This window comes from Zea mays, chromosome 8, assembly GCF_902167145.1.
Source record: "Zea mays cultivar B73 chromosome 8, Zm-B73-REFERENCE-NAM-5.0, whole genome shotgun sequence".
Taxonomy (NCBI): Eukaryota; Viridiplantae; Streptophyta; class Magnoliopsida; order Poales; family Poaceae; genus Zea; species Zea mays.
The window spans coordinates 77,968,075-77,995,735 of NC_050103.1; the positions used below are offsets into that span (position 1 = coordinate 77,968,075).

The 27,661-nt window shown below is 44.7% G+C and overlaps 1 protein-coding gene across 1 annotated transcript in view; it reads right to left on the bottom strand.

The window, feature by feature from the left end:
- Positions 1 to 4,548: 4,548 nt before the first annotated feature.
- LOC103637034 (probable LRR receptor-like serine/threonine-protein kinase At3g47570) overlaps positions 4,549 to 27,661 on the bottom strand; it is a 28,849-nt gene continuing 5,736 nt past the window's right edge. The window contains exon 2 of the mRNA XM_008659310.2: positions 4,549 to 4,592. Within this exon, the coding sequence (XP_008657532.2) occupies positions 4,549 to 4,592 (44 nt within the window). The remainder of the gene's footprint in view (positions 4,593 to 27,661) is intronic.

The window sequence follows — 27,661 nt, forward strand, 5'->3', positions numbered from 1 at the left end:
TAAGATGGGCTTCATCCAAGATTTGTTGATGGAGTTCAACATCTTTAGGCACCACTATGCGGTCTCTAAACCATAACACCCCTTGGTCATCCTTCTTAAAACAAGTAGCTTTACCGGCTTCCATTTTCTATTGGATATGCTTCATACCCTTATCAACTTTCTGAGCATCAATAATCCTCTACTGAATGACAGACTCAAGCTTCAAGTGCATTAAGGCTCCTTGTTGCACTATTCTCAGATTTAGTCTTTCCATTTCTTGACATAAGATTGTGTCAGGCAATCCCACAGTGAGACAATGACAAAATGCTTTACGACTTAAAGCATCAGCCACCACATTAGCCTTTCCTGGATGATAATGAATCTTTAGGTCATAGTCCTTGATTAGCTCGAGCCATCTACTCTGTCTCATATTTAACTCTGACTGGGTAAAAATGTACTTTAAAGTCTTATGATCAGTATACATAGGACATACATTTCCCAGCAAATAATGACGCCAGATTTTAAGGGCATGAACTAGTGCTGACAATTCTAAATCGTGTGTCGGGTAATGTTCCTCATGCTGACGCAGCTGTCTTGAGGCATAAGCTATTATTTAGCCTTCTTGCATCGAAACACATCCAAGTCCAATGTCTGATGCATCACAATATACATCAAACGACTTCTCAATGTCCGGTTGAGCCAAAACCGGTGCAGTGGCCAATAATGTTTTCAACTGTTCAAAGGCCTCATTACACTTGGGAGACCAATTAAACTTAACATCATTTTTCAACAGCTCCGTGATAGGTTTAACAATCTTGGAGAAATCTAGGATAAACCTACGGTAGTACCCAGCTAGTCCAAGGAAGCTTCTGACTTGATGTACTGTGGTAGGAGATTTCCATTCCAGAATATCCTTAACTTTGCTAGGATCAACCACAATTCTTTTAGCTGATAAAATGCCCTAAAAATTGGATTTCCTCCAACCAAAACACGCACTTGCTAGATTTAGCATAAAGTTGATGTTTTCTTAAGCGCATTAAAACAATCTGCAAATGCTCTGCATGCTCTTCCTTATTCTTGGAATAAATCAAAATATCATCAATAAAGACCACTGCAAACTTGTCTAATTCTGGCATGAACATTGAATTCATTAAGTATGTGAAATGGGCTAGAGCATTTGTTAATCCAAAGGACATAACCAAATACTCGAATAATTCGTATCAGGTTGTGAAAGCCGTCTTAGGTATATCCTCAAGTCGAATTCTTATATGATGATAGCCCGATCTGAGGTCAATCTTAAAAAATACCCGGGCTCCAATAAGCTGATCGAATAAAAGATCGATCCTAGGAAGGGGATACTTGTTCTTAATGGTAACTTCATTAAGGGGTCGATAGTCCACACACATTCATAGGGTTTGATCTTTCTTCTTGACGAAGATGATTGGACATCCCCATGGCGATGAACTCAGTCTAATAAATCCCTTCTCCAGCAAATCTTGTAATTGTGTCTTTAGTTCTGTCAATTCATTGGGAGGCATACGGTACAATCTTCTAGAAATAGGAGTCATACCAGGTTTCAACTCAATCACAAACTCTACGTCCCTCTCAGGAGGTAATCAGGGTAAATCTTTAGGGAATACATCCGGAAATTCACACACAACTGGAATGTCTTGTATTTCTTGCACTACGGCTTTAAAAGCTCGTCCAGATGCCTTGACTGGGACAGATATAGGGATAGATAACCTGACTTCCTCTTGTCCATGACTTAGCTCAATAGTCATTTGGTTGGCATTAATAACAACCTTATTTTAGGCTAACCAATTCATGCTTGAAATCACATCTACGTCTTGCCCCTTTATAACTATCATATTGGTGGGGAAATCATATCCGACTAATTTCACGGGTACATGGAAGACTACTTCCTTAGTAAAAATTTGACCCCTAGGTGATTGAATATTAAGACCCTTCTTTGATTCACCACAGGTATGCAATGCTTCTCAACAAAAGCTTTGCTCATGAAAGTATGTGATGCACTAGAATAAAAAAGAATGACGGTGGGATGAATGGCAACAGAAAACGTACCCACCATCATAGGCTCTCCTTCAGGTGTGGTAGCCACTTGAGTATAGTAGACCCGTCCAGTTTTCCTTTCACCTTTGCCTGCCTGAGTGCTTGCCACATTTCCCTTGCCTTGAGATGTGCTTCCAGAAGCCTTTTGGAAGTTTGATTTCTTTTGCTTCGGATAGGGACAATCCTTGATGAAATGCCCAGACTTCCCACGGTTGAAGCAGCTATTAGATGAACTGGGTAGGGCTAGGAAACGAGTACCAGGGGCACTCGGCTGAATATTTTGAGTAGGGATAGCTGTTGGACGGATGAAGACTGGTTACTTGAAAGGATAGACGGGTGGACGAGGAAAAGAGCGATTTGGGTTAAAGGGATGAATCACCAACCTTGACCGCTTTTCGGATCCTTGAGAGGATCCCTCACTCCCTTCACATCCAAACCTTTTTGTCTTTTGCTACCCCTAATTCTTTGCCTCCATCGAGAGTGTTGTGCTCACGGCCCTGCTGAAAGTGAGATCTAGACACATGGCCATCTTTCGCTGTAGCCAATCATTCAGACCTCTCATGAAACAATTCTTCTTTTTTAGGTCTGTGTCAACTTGCTCTATAGCATACTAGGAGAGATGGTTGAATTTGGTAAGGTATTGCATCACATAGTCTCCTCCTTGATTTAAGCAAACAAACTCTTCCAGTTTCATCTGCAAAACACCATCTAGAACATAATGTTCCCTAAATGCCTGCTTAAACTCTGACCACGTAACAAGATGACCTTCAGGTTGAACAGCTACAAAGTTTGCCCACTAGGTACAGGCAGGACCTCTCAGTTGCTGAGCAGCAAACAGAGGCTTCTGGGTCTCTATGCACCGAATCAGTCCAAATTTCTGCTCCATAACCCGAATCCATTCGTCCGCCTCCAAAGGTTCTTCTGCCTTAATAAAAATAGGTGGACGAGTTTCCAAAAATTCCATGTATGTGGTTCTCTGGGGGCTTGGTGTTGGCCTCTGCCTCCCTACTAATGAATTTGATTTCCAACCATTTCTCGAAGAAAGGGAGTATTATCAGCGGTGGCATTTATTAAAGCAGCAATGACCTCTGCCAGCGTGGGAGGTACACGCGGTGTGATCGGAGTCTCCTCCCCACCACTGGAAGTTCCAGCCCCATCATGAGCACGAGTTCTGGACGACATCTGAAGAAAACATACTTGATTATTACATATCACAATTACACAACCTCTGTTATATTATTCCAAGCTTGTTCTAATTATACATACTCAACTTATACAACTCACTTTTCCTTATTTAGATTACATAAGGAAACAACCTACTACTACACTAATCTAGTCCTCTACATCCTTGTCTGCTCCCGCTCCACTGCTAACTTCGGGAGGGCGATCATCCGTGATGTTCATGGAAGGAGGGGCTCCAAAGAGATCCAGTTCCCCATGAGGTCCTTCGCCAGCTGCTCCTGCTGCACCAACTCTCATCGCCGCAACCTCTAGTGGCACGTTCGAATGTAGCTAGTCATACAACACGTGCACTTCCTCGTGCAGAGCATTATTATACACTTGCAGATTTTCTAGAGCTACGCTTAGCTCTTCCACTCGGGCTCGGGCAGTCGCCTCGCAATCTTAGGCTATAGATCGTGAATTTACAGCACAGTCAATAGCCCTATCTCGCTCCACAATCTCCCGCTGCAAACGTTCAACCTCTGCTGACAACTCAACGATGCGACGACTACCACGCGCACGCTCCCTGCCTCCATGGCACATTTCTATGGTTAGACGTTCAACTCTGGCCTCCAGATCCCCTATGGGATCATTACTCCCGCTACTGCTCCCCTCATGTCGTAGAACCAATTGATGTCGAGGTACACACTGAGGTCCGGCCACCTTCCCGAAGGGTAGTCTTTGTGCGTGCCATGGCTCTATAAGAGGGGAAGATTACTTAGTATTGTTTAAATATGATGCATGCATGACCTACGATTATGGAACCAACTACTTGTTGATCCCATACCTCCTATATATAACCTGCTATTTGGCACTCTTTCACCCGACTTCTTTAAAAGTAAGTTGTTATAAGAAAGGATCAAGGTAAGAATGAAAGAATATTCAAAGGTAAGGAATTTAAAATCTTTTGAAGCACTAAGTAATGTCCGTAGGAATGGGCTTCGCTCCGATACCAGCTAAAAATCCCCATCAAGTGTGAAGCAACACCTTTTTCAAAACAAAACATTTTGTTTTCTATAGCATGACTAAGCATTATAAAACTTGTTTAAATAAAACAGGTAAACAAGGACTGGTAACCAAATTCTCCAAGGAAGGAAATACATCAATTGTTTAGCACACAATTCCTATCACCTAATGCATCATATATGGTGATAAAGATTTTAAAACAACAATGAAAAGGGGTAAAATGCATCAGGGCTTGCCTTGTGTTGTAGGAGTTTCTGTTTCCACACCGCATATGTCGAAATAAAAGTTGTTCTCCACTGAAGGATTCTCGGTCTAGGAGATAACTTCTTCCTCTACTATGGATTCTTTCTCGTGTTCTATACATGAGAATACATGTACATGAATGCTCATGCTATGTCATGAATATGCAATCATACAATAGAAATATAGTAAGTTGCGTCTTGAATACAACTTTCCTTCATGGTACGAATCAATCACTAAGATTTCCTAGTTAGGTGTTCCTTTAGGATTAGTATTAAATGATTAATCCTATGAAGCTAGTTATTGGGTTTTCTGGTCAAACAGTGTCCAAACCACTTCAAATTTTACTCAGGGTATTTGGCCATCATATTAAGCCTACCCAAAAAGTTTTATGATTTTTGGAATTACTAAACTATTTCTAAAATTCCGAAAGACTTTATTTAAGCACCTTTAAATGCTACATAATTCCAGATTTGAAACAAAAATCTTGGATTTATTTTTATTAAATACTACTTGATTTTAGGAATCTAAAAAAATTGGTTTCTTGATTTTATGCATGAATAGTATCGGGCCGAAACCAGCCTAATTGGCCCAAACCCACGAGTAAACCGGCGCGCCCGCGCCCGCGCTGATCAGTTTGCGCCGGGGTCCCTAGGGTTTTAAATATCCAATAGAGTCCATGAGTACTATTCATGTGCTTCACTAACAATTGTGCATAAGCCCTCCTATTTTTATTTCTTCACGACTCGGGTCCTCGACCGCGCGCCCGTCGAGCACTTGGCCGGAATCACGTGTCCTCGCCAGCGGTGACTTGTTCCGATGGTGTCGAATACATGGGATGTCCATGGGTTTAATTTGACCAGTCTGCCACTAATCCATGTCTGTCCACGACAACCACGGAGCAAACTCGTCGGCGAGCCCGTTCCATTATACACAAGTCAGTTGCATTCAATCCAAGGACTTGGAACGAATCAGTGACCTACTAGGACTACGGTGCTTGCGCAATCTTGGATAGGGGCGACCCAGAATGGCCGGTCGACATAAGCAATTTCCATGGTGGCGTTCCCGAGCGACAACGCGGCGTTCCCTAAGCTACGACGCGGTAGCGTTCAATTGGCTGAGACCGGGAGCTTCACTAGCAGTAAGGAATGCTAAAACATGAACCCGAGAGGCATGAACTGACCTGAGAATGGCTGGCCACGACGCGATGCCTCACAGCGGCGACCTTGACCGATTTGGGTGAAATTCCAAATTCTTGGGCTATTGTGGATGGATTGAGGTGAGAAGTGGTGCTCTGAGCGTGTAACAAGAGGGTGGAATAGGGAGGGCACTCAATTTATAGAAGCCGGTACGGGTGTTCCGAATTTTGGACGAAGGCGAGCTCACGTCGGTGAAGAGGTGAGTCACGGGAGCTCGTCTATCGTGACGCTCAATGGGGTAAGGTCTCGGGGAAGTAAATGGATGTCGACCACGACTTACTACAACGTGGTACGATGGCGTATGGCGTGGCACGACCGGGGTAAACGGCTGGCATGACGGCGGTGGTCGCGCGGCCATGTCGTCGGGCAAGTGGGTACGGCGAGACCAGCTCGATCCACACCCCCTCAGATCTTTTCATCTTCGTGGTAACATCTCACCCGAATCGAGCACAAATCACTATGACCAACCTTAATCACCGCGTGGAGATCGACGACGGCCAGGTGAAAGGGAAATGTGCCCTTGGGCCATTTCTTAGTATTTTGGTGATTAAGTGACCAACACAAATGGTTATGTATTAAACTATGCCAAATGGTGGACAAAGTGCAAATCAACACAAAGGTATGATTCTAGACTTAGTACATTGGTTTTAGTGTACTAACATACTTGTCTAAGTGCTAGAATCAGAGAAAAGACAAATGGAAAAGACTTGGCTCGAGCAGCCAAGACTCTGCTCAGTCTAGGTGCACCGGACTGTCCGGTGGTGCACCGGACAGTGTCCGGTGCGCCAGGCTGGGACTGATCAACTGGCCGCTCTCGGGAACTGAACGGCGGCGTACGACTATAAATCACCAGACTATCCGGTGGTGCACCGGACTGTCTGGTGAGCCAACGGTCGGCCGCACAATCCGCGCGTGACGCATGGCCGGGCCAACGGTCTGATGGGGGCACCAGACTGTCTGGTGTGCACCGGACAGTGTCCGGTGCGCCAACGGCTCCAAATCTTCAATGGTCGGCTGCGCCAAAACAGGAAAGCAATCTGCACCGGACATGCTACAGTACCTGTCCGGTGGTGCACCAGTCGACAGAAGGCAAGAATTGCCTTCCTGGATTGCTCTCAACGGCTCCTAGCTGCCTTGGGGCTATAAAAGGGACCCCTAGGCGCATGAAGGAGAATACCAAGCACACTCTAAGCATTCTTGATCATTCACACTCTGTCTATACGCACTCGATTGACATTCTTAGTGATTTGAGCTTTGTGTTAGTGGTGAACCGTGTGTTATTCATTTGAGCTCAAGTCTTGGCTGTGTGTGTGCGTATTGCTGTGGACTTGTGTGTGTTGCTTTTCCCACTCTTACATCTGTGCTTCTTTGTGATCATCTCATTGTAAGGGCGAGAGGCTCCAAGTTGTGGAGATTCCTCGCAAACGGGAAAAAGTAAAGAAAGAAGAACACCGTGGTATTCAAGTTGATCATTGGATCACTTGAAAGGAGTTGAGTGCAACTCTCGTCCATTGGGGCGCCACAACGTGGACTAGACAAGTGTTGTACTTCGCCGAACCACGGGATAAATCTCTGTGTCTCTTGTGCTTGTTCTCACTGTGTCAATTGTGGTTCACAAGAGCTCTCCTTAGCCACTTGATTTCATTGTACTAACACTTAATCAAGTTTGTGGCTTTAAGTTTCAAGTTTTTACAGGATCACCTATTCACCCCCCCTCTAGGTGCTCTCAATTGGTATCAGAGCCGTTCTCTTCAAGAAAGGGACTAATCGCCCGAAGAGATGGATCCTAAGGGAAAGGGGATGGTGGTTAGTGCCAATGAGAAGGAGTCCATCTTCAACGAGCCAAGGGATGACAAAGTCAATGACTCCGGCTCGAGTCAAAAGAAGAAAGACGAAAAGAAGAAGAGGCGCATCAGGAAGGTTGTCTACTACGACAGCGACGAATCTTCCTCTTCTCAAAAGGACGACGAATACAAGGAGAAAAAGAAAACGGTTAACTCGAACTTTTCTTTTGATTATTCACGTATTCCGCATAATTCAAATGCTCATTTGCTTTCCATTCCACTTGGTAAACCCCCACACTTTGATGGAGAGGACTACAGATTTTGGAGTCACAAAATGCGTAGCCACTTGTTTTCTCTTCATCCAAGTATATGGGAGATAGTAGAAAATGGGATGCAATTTGATAGTTCGGATAACTCCATATTTATCAATGAACAAATCCATAAATGCACAAGCTACTACTGTTCTTTTAGCATCTTTGTGCAGGGAAGAGTACAATAAGGTGAGCGGCTTGGACAACGCCAAACAGATCTGGGACACCCTCAAGATCTCGCATGAGGGAAACGACGTCACCATGCTCACCAAGATGGAGTTGGTGGAAGGCAAACTAGGAAGGTTCGCAATGATCAGGGGAGAGGAGCCAACTCAAACGTACAATAGGCTCAAGACCCTGGTCAACAAGATAAGAAGCTATGGAAGCACGAGATGGACGGACCACGACGTCGTCCGACTTATGCTAAGGTCCTTCACTGTCCTTGATCCTCATCTTGTAAACTCTATTCGTGAGAATCCTAGGTACATCAAGATGACGCCCGAGGAAATAATCGGAAAGTTTGTAAGCGGGCGAATGGTGATCAAGGAGGCGAGATACGTTGATGAGGCGTTGAATGGCCCAATCTACGAGCCTCAAACCGTTGCTCTCAAAGCAACAAGTAGAAGGGAGACGCTACCTAGCAAGGTGGCGCAAGTTGAGGCGGCTGGGCTAAATGAAGATGAAATGGCCCTCATCATCAAGCGCTTCCAGACGGCGCTCAAAGGTCGCAAGGAGCACCCCAACAAGAGCAAGACAAAGGGGAAGCGCTCCTGCTTCAAGTGTGGTAAGATTGGTCACTTTATTGCTAACTGCCCCGATAATGATAGTGACCAGGAACAAGGAAAAAGCGGAAAGTGGGAAAAGAAGAAGACCTACAAAAAAGCGAAGGGCGAGGCACACCTTGGAAAGGAGTGGGATTCGGATTGCTCCTCGTCCGACTCCGACAACGAAGGACTCGCCGCCTCAGCCTTCAACAAGTCGGCTCTCTTCCCCAATGAGCATCACACATGCCTCATGGCAAAGGAGAAGAAGGTAAATACTAGAAGTACTATTACATATGCTTCTTCAAGTGATGATGAGTCTAGTGATGATGAAGTAGACTATGCTAGTTTATTCAAAGGTTTAGATAGAACTAAAATTGATAAGATCAATGAATTAATTGATGCCTTGAATGAGAAAAATAGATTGTTAGAAAAACAAGAGGATCTTTTATATGAAGAGCATGATAAATTTGTTAGTGCACAAAATTTTCTTGCTCTAGAAGTTAAAAGAAATGAAATGCTTTCATGTGAACTATCTACATGCCATGAATCTATTTCTAACTTAAAGAGTATTAATGATGACTTGAATGATAAGTTAGAAGTAGCTAATAAATCTAGCTCATGTATTGATCATGTAGTAATTTGTAATAGGTGTAAGGATTTTAATGTTGATGCTTGTAGTGAACACTTAATTTCCATTTCCAAATTAAATGATGAAGTGGCTAGTCTTAATGCCCAACTTAAGACTAGCAAGAATGAATTTAATAAACTAAAATTTGCAAGGGATGCCTATACTATTGGTAGACACCCCTCAATTAAGGATGGGCTTGGCTTTAAGAGGGAAGCCAATAACTCAACAAGTCATAAGGCTCCCATCTCCGCCAAGGAGAAAGGGAAGGCCCCTATAGCTAATAGTGCTCAAAAGAATCATGCTTTCATTTATAGTGATAGAAAATTCTCTAGAAATGCTTATAGGAATTGTTCTTATGATTCAAATGCCATGTTTGCTTCAAGTTCTTCCTTTGTGCATGGTAGAGATATGCCTAGGAGAAATGTTGTTCATGTACCTAGAAAATCAAGTAATGAACCTTCTACAATTTATCATGCTTGCAATGCTTCTTTTGCAATTTGTAGGAAAAATAAGAAAGTGATTGCTAGGAAACTAGGGGCAAAATGCAAGGGAGATAAAACTTGCATTTGGGTCCCTAAGAGCATTGTTACTAACCTTGTAGGACCCAACACAAGTTGGGTACCTAAGACCCAAGCCTAAATTTGCCTTGCACGTTTATGCATCCGGGGGCTCAAGCTGGATTATCGACAGCGGATGCACAAACCACATGACGGGGGAGAAGAAGATGTTCACCTCCTACGTCAAGAACAAGGATTCCCAAGATTCAATCATATTCGGTGATGGGAACCAAGGCAAGGTTAAAGGACTAGGAAAGATTGCTATTTCATCCGAGCACTCCATTTCTAATGTGTTTTTAGTTGAGTCACTCGGGTATAACCTATTGTTCGTTAGTCAACTTTGTAATATGGGTTATAATTGCTTATTCACAAATGTAGATGTGTCTGTCTTTAGAAGAAGTGATGGTTCATTAGCTTTTAAGGGTGTACTAGACGACAAACTTTATTTAGTTGATTTTGCAAAAGAGGAGGCCGGTCTAGATGCATGCTTAATTGCTAAGACTAGCATGGGCTGGTTGTGGCATAGCCGTTTAACCCATGTGGGGATGAAGAACCTTCACAAACTTCTAAAGGGAGAACATGTGTTAGGTCTAACAAATGTGACTTTCGAAAAAGATAGACCTTATGCAGCTTGTCAAGCAGGTAAACAAGTGGGAAATGCTCATCACAGCAAGAACGTGATGACTACATCAAGACCCCTGGAGCTGCTGCATATGGACCTCTTCGGACCCATCGCCTACCTTAGCATCAGGGGAAGTAAGTATGGTTTAGTAATTGTTGATGATTTTTCCCGCTTCACTTGGGTATTCTTTTTGCAGGATAAATCTGAAACCCAAGGGACCCTCAAGCGCTTCCTAAGGAGAGCTCAAAATGAATTTGAGCTCAAGGTGAAAAAGATAAGGAGCGACAACGGGTTCGAGTTCAAGAATCTTCAAGTGGAGGAGTACCTTGAGGAGGAAGGAATCAAGCACGAGTTCTCCGCTCCCTACACACCACAGCAAAACGGTGTGGTAGAGAGGAAGAACAGGACGCTCATCGACATGGCGAGGACGATGCTTGGAGAGTTCAAGACGCCCGAGCGGTTTTGGTCGGAAGCCGTGAACACGGCTTGCCACGCCATAAACCGGGTCTACCTTCATTGCCTCCTCAAGAAGACTTCGTATGAGCTTCTAACCGGTAACAAACCCAATGTGTCATACTTTCGTGTTTTTGGGAGCAAATGTTATATTCTAGTAAAGAAAGGTAGAAATTCTAAGTTTGCTCCCAAAGCTGTAGAAGGGTTTTTGTTAGGTTATGACTCAAATACAAAGGCGTATAGGGTCTTCAACAAACCATCGGGTTTGGTTGAAGTCTCTAGCGACGTTGTATTTGATGAGACTAATGGCTCTCCAAGAGAGCAAGTTGTTGATCCTAATGATGTAGATGAATATGATGTTCCAACGGACGCAACTCGCACCATGGCGATTGGAGATGTGTGACCATAAGAACACCAAGAGCAAGATCAACCTTCTTCTCAACAATGGTGCAACCCCCAACTTAAGACGATGAACAGGTTCATCAAGAAGAGGCGTGTGATCAAGGGGGAGCACAAGATGATCATGTTATGGTGGAAGAAGCACAACATGCCCCTCCAATTCAAGTTCGAGCGACGATTCAAAGGAATCATCTCGTCGACCAGATATTTGGTGATATTAGCAAGGGAGTAACTACTCGCTCTAGATTAGTTAATTTTTGTGAGCATTACTCTTTTGTCTCTTCTATTGAGCCTTTCAGGGTAGAAGAGGCCTTGCTAGATCCGGACTGGGTGTTGGCCATGCAGGAGGAGCTCAACAACTTCAAGAGAAATGAAGTTTGGACACTGGTGCCACGTCCCAAGCAAAACGTTGTGGGAACCAAGTGGGTGTTCCGCAACAAACAGGACGAGCACGAGGTGGTGACAAGGAACAAGGCACGACTTGTGGCAAAAGGTTATGCCCAAGTCGCAGGTTTGGACTTTGAGGAGACTTTTGCTCCTGTGGCTAGGCTAGAGTCAATTCGCATATTGTTAGCCTATGCCGCTCACCATTCTTTCAGGTTGTTCCAAATGGATGTGAAGAGCGCTTTCCTCAACGGGCCAATCAAGGAGGAGGTGTACGTAGAGCAACCCCTGGCTTTGAGGATGAACTGTACCCCGACCATGTGTGTAAGCTCTCTAAGGCGCTCTATGGACTTAAGCAAGCCCCAAGAGCATGGTATGAATGCCTTAGAGACTTTTTAATTGCTAATGCTTTCAAGGTTGGGAAAGCCGATCCAACTTTATTCACTAAGACTTGTGATGGTGACTTATTTGTGTGCCAAATTTATGTCGATGACATAATATTTGGTTCTACTAACCAAAAGTCTTGTGAAGAGTTTAGCAGGGTGATGACTCAAACGTTTGAAATGTCAATGATGGGCGAGTTAAACTACTTCCTTGGGTTCCAAGTGAAACAACTCAAGGACGACACTTTCATCTCCCAAATGAAGTACACGCAAGACTTGATCAAGCGGTTTGGGATGAAGGACGCCAAGCCTGCAAAGACTCCAATGGGAACTGACGGACACATCGACCTCAACAAAGGAGGTAAGTCCGTTGATCAAAAAGCAACCGGTCTATGATAGGTTCCTTGCTTTACTTATGTGCTAGTAGACCGGATATTATGCTTAGTGTATGCATGTGTGCTAGATTTCAATCCGATCCAAGGGAGTGTCACTTAGTGGCCGTGAAGCGAATCCTTAGATCTTTAGTCGCTATGCCTTGCTTCGGGATCTGGTATCCAAAGGGGTCTACCTTTGCCGTAATTGGATATTCAGACTCCGATTATGCTGGATGTAAGGTTGATAGGAAGAGTACATCAGGGACGTGCCAATTCTTAGGAAGGTCCCTGGTGTCTTGGAGTTCTAAGAAACAAACTTCCGTTGCCCTATCCACCGCTGAGGCCGAGTATGTTGCCGCAGGTCAGTGTTGCGCGCAACTACTTTGGATGAGGCAAACCCTCCGGGACTTTGGCTACAATCTGAGCAAAGTCCCACTCCTATGTGATAATGAGAGTGCTATCCGCATGGCGGATAATCCTGTTGAACACAGCCGCACAAAGCACATAGACATCCGGCATCACGTTTTAAGAGACCACCAGCAAAAGGGAGATATCGAAGTGTTTTATGTTAGCACCGAGAACCAGCTAGTCGATATCTTTACCAAGCCTTTAGATGAGAAGACCTTTTGCAGGCTGCGTAGTGAGCTAAATGTCTTAGATTCGCGGAACTTGGATTGATTTACAGCATACATGTGTTTTATGCCTTGATCATGTTCCTTATGCATTTTGTTGTTTATTTATGGTGCTCAAGTTGTACAAGCACTCCCCGGACCTCAAAAGTCCATGTGTAAGTGCTGCACATATTTAGGGGGAGATGTGCTACAACTTGATCCTTTGAGACTAACCATGTGCTTGAGTTTTTTTAAATTAGTCTCAAAGGTGCATTGAAAGGGAAAGGTGGACTTGGACCATGAAAGACTTCCACTGCACTCCGATGAGAGGGTAACTTACTCCAAGTTCATCTCTATGATCTTATTGCCTCTTTACTCTAAGTTGAAGATTTTGGTGAGGTAATGGGGTTTAAGGGCCAAAAATGATCCCGTTTTGGTGCTTGATGCCAAAAGGGGAGAAGTTAAGGCCAAAGCAAGAAATGGATCAGCTACCACTTGAGAATTTTGAAAATAGTAGAGTTAAAGTTTTTGTTTTGTCAAAATACTTTTATGGTCTCATATTGTCAAAACTTGGTCTCTTGTGGAGAGAATGTTTGATTATGGGAAAAAGGGGGAGTTTTTGAATCTTTGATCAATTTCTCTTGGAATACCTTTCTCTATGCCTCAACAAGTGAATTTGACTTAGAGATAGGAAATTGAGTTTGATTTGCAAAAAGAAACCAAGTGGTGGCAAAGAACGATCCAAATATGCCAAATTTGAATCAAAACAAATTCTTGTTCTCATTTGCATTGATGTTGCACTTCTATATGTTGCTTTTTGTTGTGTTGGCATAAATCACCAAAAAGGAGGAGATTGAAAGGGAAATGTGCCCTTGGGCCATTTCTAAGTATTTTGGTGATTAAGTGACCAACACAAATGGTTATGTATTAAACTATGCCAAATGGTGGACAAAGTGCAAATCAACACAAAGGTATGATTCTAGACTTAGTACATTGGTTTTAGTGTACTAACATACTTGTCTAAGTGCTAGAATCAGAGAAAAGACAAATGGAAGACTTGGCTCGAGCAGCCAAGACTCTGCTCAGTCTGGGTGCACCGGACTGTCCGGTGGTGCACCGGATAGTGTCCGGTGGTGCACCGGACTGTCCGGTGGTGCACCGGACAGTGTCCGGTGCGCTAGGCTGGGACTGATCAACTGGCCGCTCTCGGGAACTGAACGGCGGTGTACGGCTATAAATCACCGGACTATCCGGTGGTGCACCGGACTGTCCGGTGAGCCAACGGTCCGCCGAGCCAACGGTCGGCCGCGCAATCCGCGCGTGACGCGTGGCCGGGCCAACGGTCTGATGGGGCACCGGACTGTCCGGTGTGCACCGGACAGCGTCCGGTGTGCCAACGTCTCCAAATCTTCAACAGTCGGCTGCGCCAAAACAGGAAAGCAATCTGCACCGGACATGCTACAGTACCTGTCCAGTGGTGCACCGGACTGTCCGGTGCACCAGTCGACAGAAGGCAAGAATTGCTTTCCTGGATTGCTCTCAACGGCTCCTAGCTGCCTTGGGGCTATAAAAGGGACCCCTAGGCGCATGAAGGAGAATACCAAGCACACTCTAAGCATTCTTGATCATTCACACTCCGTCTTTACGCACTCGATTGGCATTCTTAGTGATTTGAGCTTTGTGTTAGTGGTGAACCGTGTGTTATTCATTTGAGCTCAAGTCTTGGCTGTGTGTGTGCGTATTGCTGTGGACTTGTGTGTGTTGCTTTTCCCACTCTTACATCTGTGCTTCTTTGTGATCATCTCATTGTAAGGGCGAGAGGCTCCAAGTTCGTGAGATTCCTCGCAAACGGGAAAAAGTAAAGAAAGAAGAACACCGTGGTATTCAAGTTGATCATTGGATCACTTGAAAGGAGTTGAGTGCAACTCTCGTCCATTGGGACGCCACAACGTGGACTAGGCAAGTGTTGTACTTGGCCGAACCACGGGATAAATCTCTATGTCTCTTGTGCTTGTTCTCACTGTGTCAATTGTGGTTCACAAGAGCTCTCCTTAGCCACTTGATTTCATTGTGCTAACACTTAATCAAGTTTGTGGCTTTAAGTTTCAAGTTTTTACAGGATCACCTATTCACCCCCCCTCTAGGTGCTCTCACCAGGTTCCCTGCACCTGTGATCTTCTTCAGTCTACTGTACCATGCTGACTCCATTAAGTGCACCTGACAGAGCAACTTCAGGGGCATTTTTCTTCGATTTCCATGTGATGAGCTACTAATCCGATTACATCAAAGTTATTCCCCTATAGACCAGCTTCAACGTTGTCATAGAGACCTTGGTCATTTACTTACTAGATCAAGCACCACTTGGCTCCAAATTTGATCCAATACAACTAACAGTTTGATTTCAGATTACTGCTTGACTGACAGCCCGACTTCTAGGGCATTTTACTCCAATTTCTATACCATTCTTGGGCTAAGTCACTTAATCAAACTTAGACAACTATAGTAGCTCTACAACTTTGTTGTGGTGACTCATAACAAACTCCTCATAGATCAAGAGATACAAAGGCTTAAAGTTGGCTTGTTGACACTGTTTTCAGAGTTTAAGAACAAGGGTGCTCTTGGATATTTTTGCAATTTACTCCAAGTTTCACCACAAAATATGGAAATCCTCAAACATGAAAGTTGCTTAACTTTTGTTACTCTATCACTTTGATGTATACACTTTTGACTAAAAGTGCATAGAACTTGAAATCACCCAATAGGGCACTATTTAGGGTTTTAGGGTTCCAAATTTGGGTTTTGAGTGTTCTAGGGTACATGTACCACTTAAGCTCATTAAGCTTAACATTTCTTGAACATTTCTACCAAATTGTTGAGATCATCCTTTAGTGCTCATCTCACAAGACCACAAGCTTCTAATCCTTGGAGAGAGACACTCCCACCTAGGGTCAAGGACCTCTTTTACCACATCAGATCATCACCCACGCATCACATCACATGTTTGTTTTGAAATTTTAGCCTAGTGGATGCATCTTAGGTGTATCATAGATAATGAAATGTCAATGCATACGATGTCATGCCAAAGTTTTAGTTCTCGTAACACCAGGGTTATTACACTGACAATAGAAGAAGAGAATTAACCTTTGAAGTTGGAGACTTCGTGTATCTTAAGGTGTCACCAATGAGAGGAATGAGAAGATTTAAGGTTAAAGGCAAATTATTTCCTTGTTATATTGGTCCATTTAAAATCTTGGAAAGGAAAGGAGAAGTAGCATATCAGTTGGAACTACCCGACAATTTATTGGATGTACATGATGTGTTCCATGTATCACAACTCAAGAAATGTTTAAGAGTACCAGAAGAACAGTGACCCATGGAAGAACTGAATGTTAATAATGACTTGACTTATTCTGAGTATCTGATTGGAATTTTGGAAACATCTCACAGAATTACTCGGAGTAAAGTTATCAATTTGGGCAAAGTTCAGCGGAGTCATCATTCGTCAAATGTGGCCACTTGGGAAAGAGAAGATGAACTGAGAGCAGAATTTCTCCATCTATTTTTAGAAGTTCCTTAATCTCGAGGACGAGATTCTTTTTAGGGGGGTAGGTTTGTAACACCTCAAAACCATCAATTAAAAATAATGCATTTAAATTATAGTAGAGAGTATAGTAAAGAAAATTTTAAATCAAGTGTTTGATCTTATTTATCTTTAGAATGATTTTTTGCTCATAATTGATTGATGATTGTTTTCATAAAATTTCTTTTATATGAAAACCCAATTAATTAATGTGGGAACCTTGGTCCAAAAATAAAACTTTAATGGTAAATATTTTTGGATAATTATTATGATTTTTTAGAAATATTAAAATATATATTTATATTATTATGGGAAATAAGGATAAAAGAAAAAAACAAAACCCTAGCCATACCAGCTGAACCGACCCAGCTAGGAGACCCATCTCCGCGCGAGCCGCCACGCGTGCCCCTCCCTTTCGCTGGCATGCGGGCCCCACCCACAGGCCCTTCGTCTTCCCAGACGCGCATGCGCTGCGCGTGCATGAGTGCGCCGCCGCCCTGGTCGTGCTGTCCCCCCCGGCCGAGCCGCCCAACTGCCGAGCCGCCCGTCATGCCCCCTTGCCTCCTCAGCACCTGTAGCAGCAGCCACCCCTTCCTTTCCTCTCCCCACCCTCTCCCCTTCTGTAACTCCCGCCATCAATGGAGTTATGGAGCCACCACCTCTTCCTCTCCCCCCACTCACTCCTCCCCATCAATGGAGAAACTCCTACCATCAATGGAGCCGCTACCTCTTCCTCTCCCCTAGCACCCTCTCACCTCCCTCCACTCTTCTATAAAAGCCACCGAGCCCCTTGCTCCTTCCCCTCCGAGCTCACTCTCCCTCGCCCCTTCTCTCTCTCCCACGCCGCCCGCTGGAGCACCACCGAGACACCGCCCACCGGCGCCTTGCTCCTCCTCGGCCGCGCTCTCGCCCTGCCGCGCCCACGCTCGTCGTCCCGGCCGTGCCCCGCTGACCCCGGCCGCAGCAAACCCCTGCTTCCCGGTCGCGCTAATGTCGCCGTCAACGTCTGCCACCTTCGTCCGCCGATCGGCCACACCCGTGCCTCACCTCGCCGTGACCAAACCCCTCCGTTCATCCAAGGTTGAAGACAACCTGGTTTTTTATTTTCAAAATCATGTTTTGAATTATTTCATAAATTTTGTAATTGTTGTTGTAATTTGGAAATATTGTGATTTGTAATGCATGTGTATGTGAACTATTGATTTTGGGTATATATGCGATGAATTAGTGAATTGTTGTTAGTCATGATATTGATTTACGATTACTTTAGAATTTGGGATTAGAAAGAAGGATGACAAAAAAATTGGTAGGCCATATGTTAGTAATAAAAACACTAGATAAGTAATTTCATAGCAAATTTTGTCTATGATGAATTTTAGAATTAATCTAGAAGTTTATAATCATAGGTTCATTTAGACCCACTAAGTAAATAATAGAAATTTTCTTAACATAGATAGTAATAAGTGGTATAGGATTCATAATAATACAAATATTGTAGTCTAATCAGTGGTTTTAATTAGTAAAATGTTTTGACCTCCGATTATTATAATGACATTTTCTTTTAGAAAGAAAATATAAAACTAAAAGGAGATCATTGTTCATAATAGAAATAATTAATTGATGATTAATTTATTTCTATAGAATTGGTTAAATCATTACATCTAAGCTATGTTATGTAAAATACTTTCGTAGTCAAATGTCTATATAACTTTCACTAGTGACAATCCAAAATAGAGTTATAGTGGATTAATAAAATGAATATGAATTAGGTTTTATTCTAGGCACTTTTATAAGTATGGTTTGTTTGGCATATGTCTATACATGTAATGGTATATGTTTGTTCGTGTAATGGTGAATGCTATTCATGTATTGGTGTATGTTTATTTATTTAGTGAATGTTTCCTTTTGTATGTACAATATGTGAATCTATATTAGAAGCTAATTTCGTGGTAGAAGACCAAAATACGTTTGAAGACGACCCGCATGACACTTTTGTGAAAGGCAAGTGGATTATCCCTCTGTATTTCTGTTTGTACCCAAATAATATATATAATAATGTTTACTTTTTGGAATATTTTCATAATTTGATGAGATTTGCCTAAATAGGATTTCCCAGAAATACCAATCCTATTCCTTGATTACCCTAGAATAAATACTATGCTTAGCAATTTGTGCTATCGCTCAACTTGATAACTATGATGTCACTCTTTAATGATACTAATGTCCCGAAAATAAATTTTGTATTATGATGTTAACCGGATGGTTAAACAAGATCATTTCATATTAAATGTAACATGGAGTGAGCATCCAGCATAACAGTGCAACCACAAGTGCTATCATGGTTCTGGCTTTGGTAATTAGCTTAATGCACTTAGTACCTAGCAACCTTTCCTGAAATATGGGCAAGAGGGTTGTGGCAGGTCACGTTAACATGGGGATGTAGACTTGGCTAAGCTGCCTCGCCCAGAGGGCCTCCACACTGACCTGGAAACCTTAGCAGGTTGTTTCGTATTAAGTGTGTTTTGTGAAAGCCTCATAGTGGATCCCTAGCCATTCACTTCGGCAGTGTTTATGGGTCTGTACAACCCAGACTAGATGGGATACATGGCTTGTGGGTAAAGTTGTACTACCTCTGTAAAGTGTAAAATTGATATGTCAGTCGTGCTCACGGTTAAGAGCAACCTGAACCCTCACATGATAATTAAACTCAAAGATGGAGAATAAATCGTGATCCAAGGATTTATAAATGGTTTGCTTAAGTGGTTTCACTTAAGTACTTTTGATATAATCATATGCTTATGATTAATTGGGATATTTTGGGATACACTTACAATAAGTAAGTTAGGCGTTGTTATTAAAATATTGACCAACTAAAATGCTTACCGCATAACAATAGCCTACCTTGTAACCTTGCATAACTCCTTCCACTTGATGAGCCCCCACCATAAGTGAGCTCACCCCTTGCTAATATTTTGATCAGAAGCTGATGAGGAAGACTGTGATGATGGTGATGACGAGTACTAAGTCTAACGATGCGGCAGTCATCTTCCTATGGAAGATTGCCCATGTTATATCCATTGTACTTTGATGATGATATTATTTGAGACTTATATGTCTAGATGATGTAATAAAGTTACTCTACTCTCTTTACACATTTATTGCATTGTCTTTTGATATATTACACTTGTGACGTCAACATACGTGTAAACCTAAAAAGGAGGGGGATTTGGAGGACAACCTCAACCATAGTCCACTTTGTAAAGTTGATCATGTTGTAGTTTTCTACTTGTTTGTAGTATTTGTTAGCTTTCCTGGCTAAGAAATACTTCAAGTTGTATACCCCTCCCTCATCAATCAGATCACTAAACTGCTAGCATAACGGAGGATAAATCTGGGCATGTATGTTGTTTCCCTAACAAAAGGAGACAATGTTTAAAACAACATGCAAGAACTATGTAGAACACTGTATATCGTGTTGTATGAGATGATTATTATTATGCATGCACAAGTATTAGACCAGTCTAGGGGTGTATTTACCTCTTCGTCAAGCAAAACAAGATCAATATGCAGGGGCCTACTGTCATCCTAAGGATCAAGGAATTCCCAAAGCCTTGAGACACGCACACACAAGCTGCAAGAGCAGTCTCCAACCATAAGGCTAGGAATGAGTATGTCCCCCATCTGTAGTAATGAAGAGGTTAGTCATTTCCAGTGAAATAAGCAATCACCATAAAACATCAAACATTACACTCAATGATGATAAGGTCAGTATGTGTACCCAAAAATTATTTAGTATAGGAGAAACATGCTAAGTAAAGGTAGTTTAATATCATTGAGTAGTGTCACACCCGGTTTTAGAAGGCAAACCGAATGCGAACCATGTACGTGCCAGGATCAGTTATTCACGTACACAGCAGTTACATAATATGGACATCATCACACAGTGCTCAAAATAGTATTAAAAAGGGATAATAGTCGATTACATCATACGTCTGAGACGTCCATATAGTTCTTACAATAAATCAAAGTGCGGAAAAGAAACGTAGATAACGCGGCCTTCACAGGCAGCCGACTGGGGGTTGCCGCTAACCCACACCTAGAACTCGTCGTAATCTTGGAACTCCTGGAAGTCTCCTTCCACAGCTTCGTCTTCTCCTGAGCAGTGGTTGCAATGCTGACAACCTGGGGGGGGGTTTGGTGTGTAGAGCAAGGGTGAGTACACATCAACATACTCAGCAAGTATCCTGTTTGGCTGTAGTGGACTAGCTTTATGTGGGGATAAGTCAAGCAGTTGCTTTTAGTTGGTCAGATTATTATTTACTAGTAGAAAGCCAAGTTTTAGCATTACCCAAGTTATTAACCCGATGTACCCTTTCCAAACGGAAAGAATACCACTTACCAGCACCATAGTCATAACCAAAACCATCAATCTCATAACCACCTGTACCACAATGTCTCTGATCAAGTACCACTAATCACTGGAGCTCCCTTGGCCGCTCATAACCGCGAGCACGGCTGATATATCAGTTTCATAACACTCTGCAGAGGTTGTGCACTTTACCCACAAGCCGTGATTCCCTCTTGCCTCGGGCCGATCAAACCCTTAAACACTACCAAGGTGAATAGGCAGGGTTTCACTACGTAGCCTTTACAAAGATTCCCCGGGGCTGTAGCCACCCGTTAGGTTTCCTAAATGCACCGCACTCCTCCCCAAGGGGCGAACCCAAACTTGGCAGAGCGAGCCGCATACACCGAGCCCCATTGACGGCACGACGGCTAAGTGAACTACATCCCGGATCCTCTAATTATTCAGCTAAGGGCACCCCATTCCACCCTCATGGTTGCACTGTTTTCCCGGGCGGTCATCCATAGAACAGGTCCTTACGGAGAGGCACTCGAGAAACCGCTCGAGTCCCCTTGAAAACCACAAGTATAATCATAAAGAAGAACGGGAAAACAGCGTATCATAGATAATCACATCATGTTCATTGATTAGAGTTGAGCAATAGCATCAGACTAAGTAGTAATAATCCGACCCAAATAGGTAAACAAGGACATGGATAACAAAAGCTAGTCAATCCTTAGGTATAAATGTGTAATGCGGGAGGTGAATTAAAGAATGAATAGGACAGAGATAGGTCAAAGGACACTTGCCTCCACCAACCGACTGCTGCTCAGGGGCTTCTCCTGCGAATTCCTCGGGCTCTTCGACCGGATCGTTCTCTATGCGAGCGCAAACATACATACATACATCCACATATTTAATACAAAAGAACAGTACACCATACAAGATAACAAATAAAGTGAATATGCACCAAGTATGACATTCGATATCGCATTTGTTATGGTTAGAAAGAAACGGGAAAGGTCTCGCAGAGGGTTAAATCTTATGCACTAATGACACAATTGGTTTTTAACAAAATAATTCTGTTATATATATTTATATATACTAATGGAAACCTAATCACTTTTAGTTGATCAACATTGCACAGGGTAAACAATTAACTACGTGAATCAATAACATAACGGAATTCTAAATTAAACTTCCTATTTTCCCATAGCATGAACAGTGATTAGCCTACTTAAATACAGTAATTATGATCACAGAAAGTAAATAAAATAAAATAAAAAAAATAAAAAAAACAGAGGGGGGGGCGGTTGAACCGGCCCTAGGGGCGGTTGAACCGGCCCTAGGCGGGGCGCGGGCGCGGCCGGGGCTGGCCGGGCGGCTGAGCCGCTGAGCCGGCCGGTTGAACCGGCGGCCAGGCGGGCGCGGGGGGGGGGGGTCGGGCTGGGCGGCCGAGCGGGCGGCCACAGGCTGGCAGGGGGGCCAGGCGCGCGGGCTGGGGGGCGGCCGGGAGCCGGCTGGGCGCGGCCGATGGCCGGCCAGCGGCCACGGCGGGGCGGGGGACGACCGGCGCGGACAGGGGGCGGCCGGGCCTTGGCCGGGCAGGGAGGGGGAGGGGAGGGGAGAGAGGGAGGAGGGAGAGAGGGAGGAGGGGGGGGCTCACCGGTGTCGGGGATCGACGGCGAGGGGCGGCCGGCGGCAGGGGGCGGCGCGGCGACCTAGGGCAGGGGGCGGGTAGGGGGTAGGGGCGGCGGCTTAGGTGGGGAGGGAGAAAATGAGGGGGAGAGGGAGAGGGTTAGGGAATAAGGGAAAGAGAGGGGGGGGGGGCGGCTGGGCCTATTGGGCCCAAGGGGGGGGGGCGCGCAGGGGCCTGGGCCGGCCGGGGTCGGCCCACGGCGCGGGAGAGAGAGAAAAAGAGGAGAGAAAAAAGAGAGGGAGAAAAAAGAAAGAAAAGATCTTCTCCACATTTTCGAAATCCGATCTTTCTACATGAATGCAATTGCGCTTTCAAAGCAATCAAAAGAAATGCAAGGTTCGGCATGGTGCATCAAACAACATAAAGTATTTAGGGTTTTTCCTACACGGGAGATCCAAACCGAATCCCGCTTAGAACTTTGGAAAAGGTCAAGGTTTAGCGAAGGGAAAAAGAAAAGGAAAAGGTAACGCCCGAATTTTGGCGAGTAAAGAAAAGAAAAAATTCAACTGCAAAATTCGGGGCGTTACAAACCTATCCCCCTTAAAAGAATCTCGCCCTCGAGATTCAGGGCTGGCTAGCAAAGAGCTCCGGGTACTTGGCCATCAGATCATCTTCACGCTCCCAGGTTGCTTCTTCTTCAGAGTGGTGACTCCATCTGACTTTGCACATTCTGACGGTCTTCCTTCGGGTGACTCTATCTGCAACCTCAAGGATCTGAGCTAGCTTCTCAACGTAGGTCAAGTCCTCCTGGACCTCAAGACCTTCCACTGGCAACTGCTCTTCCGGCACACGCAAGCACTTCTTCAACTGAGACACATGAAAGACATTATGCACAGCAGACAAATTCTCTGGCAAACTGAGCTGATAAGCCACTTCTCCTCGTCTTGCAAGAACCTGATACGGACCAATGTAGCGGGGTGCTAGCTTGCCTTTCACTCCGAACCTTCTGACTCCTCTGATCGGTGACACTTTCAGATAAACAAAGTCTCCGACTTCGAAATTCAGCTCTCTTCTTCTTGTGTCTGCATAGCTTCGCTGCCTTGATTGCGCTATCTTCAGATTCTCTCGGACCATCTTGATGTTCTCTTCGGCTTCAAGCAAAATATCTGGCCCAAACACCTGCTTCTCTCCAGGCTGATCCCATTGCAACGGAGTTCTGCAACTCCTTCCGTACAGCGCTTGAAACGGTGACATCTTCAAACTGGCCTGATAACTGTTGTTATAGGAAAACTCTGCATAAGGCAATCGCTTGTCCCATCCGGACTGATCTTGCAACGCACAGGCTCTCAACATATCTTCAAGAATTTGATTGGTTCTTTCAGTCTGACCATCTGTCTGCGGGTGATAAGCTGAACTGAAATTCAGATGCGTGCCCAAGGCTTCATGCAACTGCTGCCAGAAATGAGAGGTGAACTGCGTTCCTCTGTCTGACACTATCTTCTTTGGCACACCATGAAGACAGACGATCCGAGACATATACAATTCTGCCAATACTGCACTGTTGTAGTTGGTCTTGACAGGTATGAAGTGGGCTGACTTGGTCAAGCGGTCCACTACTACCCAAATGGAATCGTAGCCGGCTCGAGTGCGAGGCAATCCGACTATGAAATCCATACCAATTTCATCCCATTTCCACTGAGGGATCTGCAACGGTTGCAACAATCCAGCTGGTCTCTGGTGTTCTGCCTTAATTCTTCGACAACTATCGCACATAGCCACATGCTCTGCGATTTCTCTTTTCATTCCGTACCACCAGAATTTCTTCTTCAGATCCTGATACATCTTCTCACTGCCAGGGTGAATCGAATAAGCTGTCTCATGAGCTTCCTTAAGAATCAACTCCCGAATAGACTGGACATTGGGAACACACAAGCGGTCTTTGAACCATATCACACCTTCTGCATCTTCTCGAAAATCTTTGCCTCCGCCATCTAGAATCAATCGCCGAATCTCACTGATCTTCTCATCATTTTTCTGCGCTTCTTTGATTTCGCGCTCCAAGGTAGGTTCCAATTCAACTGTGACTCCTCGCGAATTGTTCAGAAATCCGAGACTCAACCTGTCAAACTCCTTGGCCAACTCATAAGGCATCGGGCGAGCAACCATCAGATTGACTTGACTCTTTCTGCTCAAAGCATCTGCCACTACGTTCGCTTTTCCTGGATGGTAATGAATCTCCAACTCATAGTCTTTGATCAATTCTAACCATCTTCGTTGCCTCATGTTCAATTCTGACTGAGTGAATATGTACTTCAGACTCTTGTGGTCTGTGTAAACATCGCATTTCTGTCCATACAGATAGTGCCTCCATGTCTTCAGTGCGTGAACCACTGCTGCCAACTCTAGATCATGGATTGGGTAGTTCTTCTCATGAACCTTCAACTGTCGGGACGAGTAAGCCACAACTCTTCCCTCTTGCATCAACACACATCCCAAACCTGTGTAACAAGCATCGCAATACACCGAGAAGGGCTTGTGCACATCAGGCAAGACTAGGACAGGCGCTGTTGTCAACTTCTCTTTCAGCGCTTCAAAGGCCTCTTGGCATTTCTGGGTCCACTTGAACTCAACCTTGTTGCCTAGCAACGCTGTCATTGGCTTCGCAATCTTCGAAAACCCTTCAATGAATCGCCGATAATATCCGGCCATTCCAATGAAGCTCTTGATTCCTCGAGCATCCGTTGGCGCTTTCCAGTTTAGAATGTCTGCCACTTTCTTCGGATCCACAGCCAATCCTTCTTTGTTGATTATGTGACCCAAGAACAGGACTTCACTGATCCAGAACTCACACTTGCTCAACTTTGCATACAACTGGTGCTCTCGCAATCTCTGCAATACCATCCTCAAATGATCTGCATGCTCTTCTTCACTTTGAGAATAAACCAGAATGTCATCAATGAATACCACCACGAACTTATCAAGATAATCCATGAATACACTGTTCATCAAGTTCATGAAGAATGCTGGCGCATTGGTCAAACCAAAAGACATCACTGTGAACTCATATAAACCATACTTGGTAATGAATGCCGTCTTCGGAATGTCCGAAGGTCGGATCCTGAGCTGATGATAACCTGACCTCAGATCGATCTTGGAGAACACACTGGCTCCTCTCAACTGGTCGAACAGATCTTCTATTCTGGGCAAAGGATACTTGTTCTTGATCGTGACTTCATTCAAAGCTCGGTAATCGATACACATCCTCTTGGTGCCATCTTTCTTCTCTACGAACAAGACAGGAGCGGCCCAAGGCGAGGTGCTTGGCCGAATGTAACCTTTCTCTGACAGCTCATCAATTTGCTTCTTAAGTTCATCCAACTCTGGTCCAGATATTCTGTAAGCTCTCTTGAAGATAGGGGCGGTTCCAGGAAGAAGCTCTATAGCAAATTCAACTTTCCGCTCTGGTGGCATACCCGGTAAATCCCTTGGAAACACATCTGGGAATTCAGACACAACCTTGATACTCTCAATTGGGTCTGCTTCACTGCTATCGACAGCCATCTGATAACAACTTCCTTTCTTTGGCTCAGGCGGGACTAACTCGGTCACCACTTCCTCTCCTAGTGGGGACACCAACTTGATTGTCCTTTTATCACAACTGATAACTGCCTGATACTTATCTAACCAATTCATCCCTAGGATGACATCTATTCCCTGAGTACCCATTACTATAAGGTTGGCGGGAAACGCTATCCCCCTTATTTCCACACTTACATTTAAACAAATGTTATCAGCTCGAATTCTACCACCGGCTGAGTCAATTTGAATGGGGGTTAACATGGTAGTAGTTGGAAGATTATGTGCTTCTACCCATGATGCAGTAATGAAAGAATGTGTTGCTCCAGTATCAAATAACACTTCTGCAATATGGGAATCGACTGGGAACATACCTACTGTCATGTCGGGGGTCTCCTGAACTGCTTCAGCCTCCAAGTGATTCAATCTTCCATGATTATAGCGCTGCTGAGAGCGATTGCCTGCTCCAGGCTGAGGCACATTCTGCTTTGCTGGGGCATTGGGGCCTGACTGCTGCTGGGCTGCCTTCTTCGGACATTGCATCACCCAATGGCCTTGCTCTCCACAGTGGAAACATGCCCTGTTTCCAACCTGAACTGGTGCTGCCTGATTGTTCTGCTGGTTTGCTGGGGCAGGAAGACGAGGTGTCTGCTGATTCTGCCTCTGAAACTGACCTCCTGACTGATTGCTCTGACGGTTCTGGTACTGATTCTGAGGGTACTGCCTTTGGAACTGCTGATACTGCTGACGCTGCTGATGCTGCTGAGGTGGACGCTGGTTCTGCCTGAACTGCTGAGGTTGATTGCCTGAGAAACGGGGACGGCTGCTGCTTCCAGGCTGGGGTCCACTGATCTTGCGCTTACGATCTTCCATCTCCTTACGCTTCCTTTCTGTCATGATTGCTCTGTCAATCAGGTGCTGGAATGTCGGGAAGGTGTGGTTCATCAGCTGATACTGCAGTGGGTCAACCAAGCCTCTCAGGAAACGGTACTGTCGCTTGGCGTCGGTGTTGACATCTTCAGGAGCATAGCGAGACAATTGCAGAAACCTGTCTCGATACTCACTGACAGACGATGACCCTTGCTTAAGGGCCAGGAACTCCTCCTTCTTCACTGTCATCAGACCTGCAGGGACATGGTACTGACGAAAGCTACCTCTGAATTCTTCCCAGGTGATGGTGTCGGGGTTGGCATGGGTGGCGAGGTAAGACTCCCACCATGACTGGGCTGCTCCTCTCAACAGACGGGGACCATACAAGACTTTCTCCCGGTCATCGCACTGAGCGGTATGCAACTCCCGCTCCACAGTGCGCAGCCAATCTTCAGCATCCATGGGGTCAGAAGAGTGAGCGAACGTTGGTGGATGACCTCTCATGAATTCAGCACGCTTGTCTCTAGGCATCTGAGGCATCTGAGGCTGGGGTGGTGCTTGCTGCTGTTGCTGCTGCTGCTGCTGCTGAATGGCGGCCAGAGTCTGACCGATGGCTTGAACTGCCTGAGTCTGCATCAGAAACATCTGCTCGATCGACATCGGGGGCGGGGGCGGCAGGTGCTGCTGCTGGGGCACCTCATCCTGC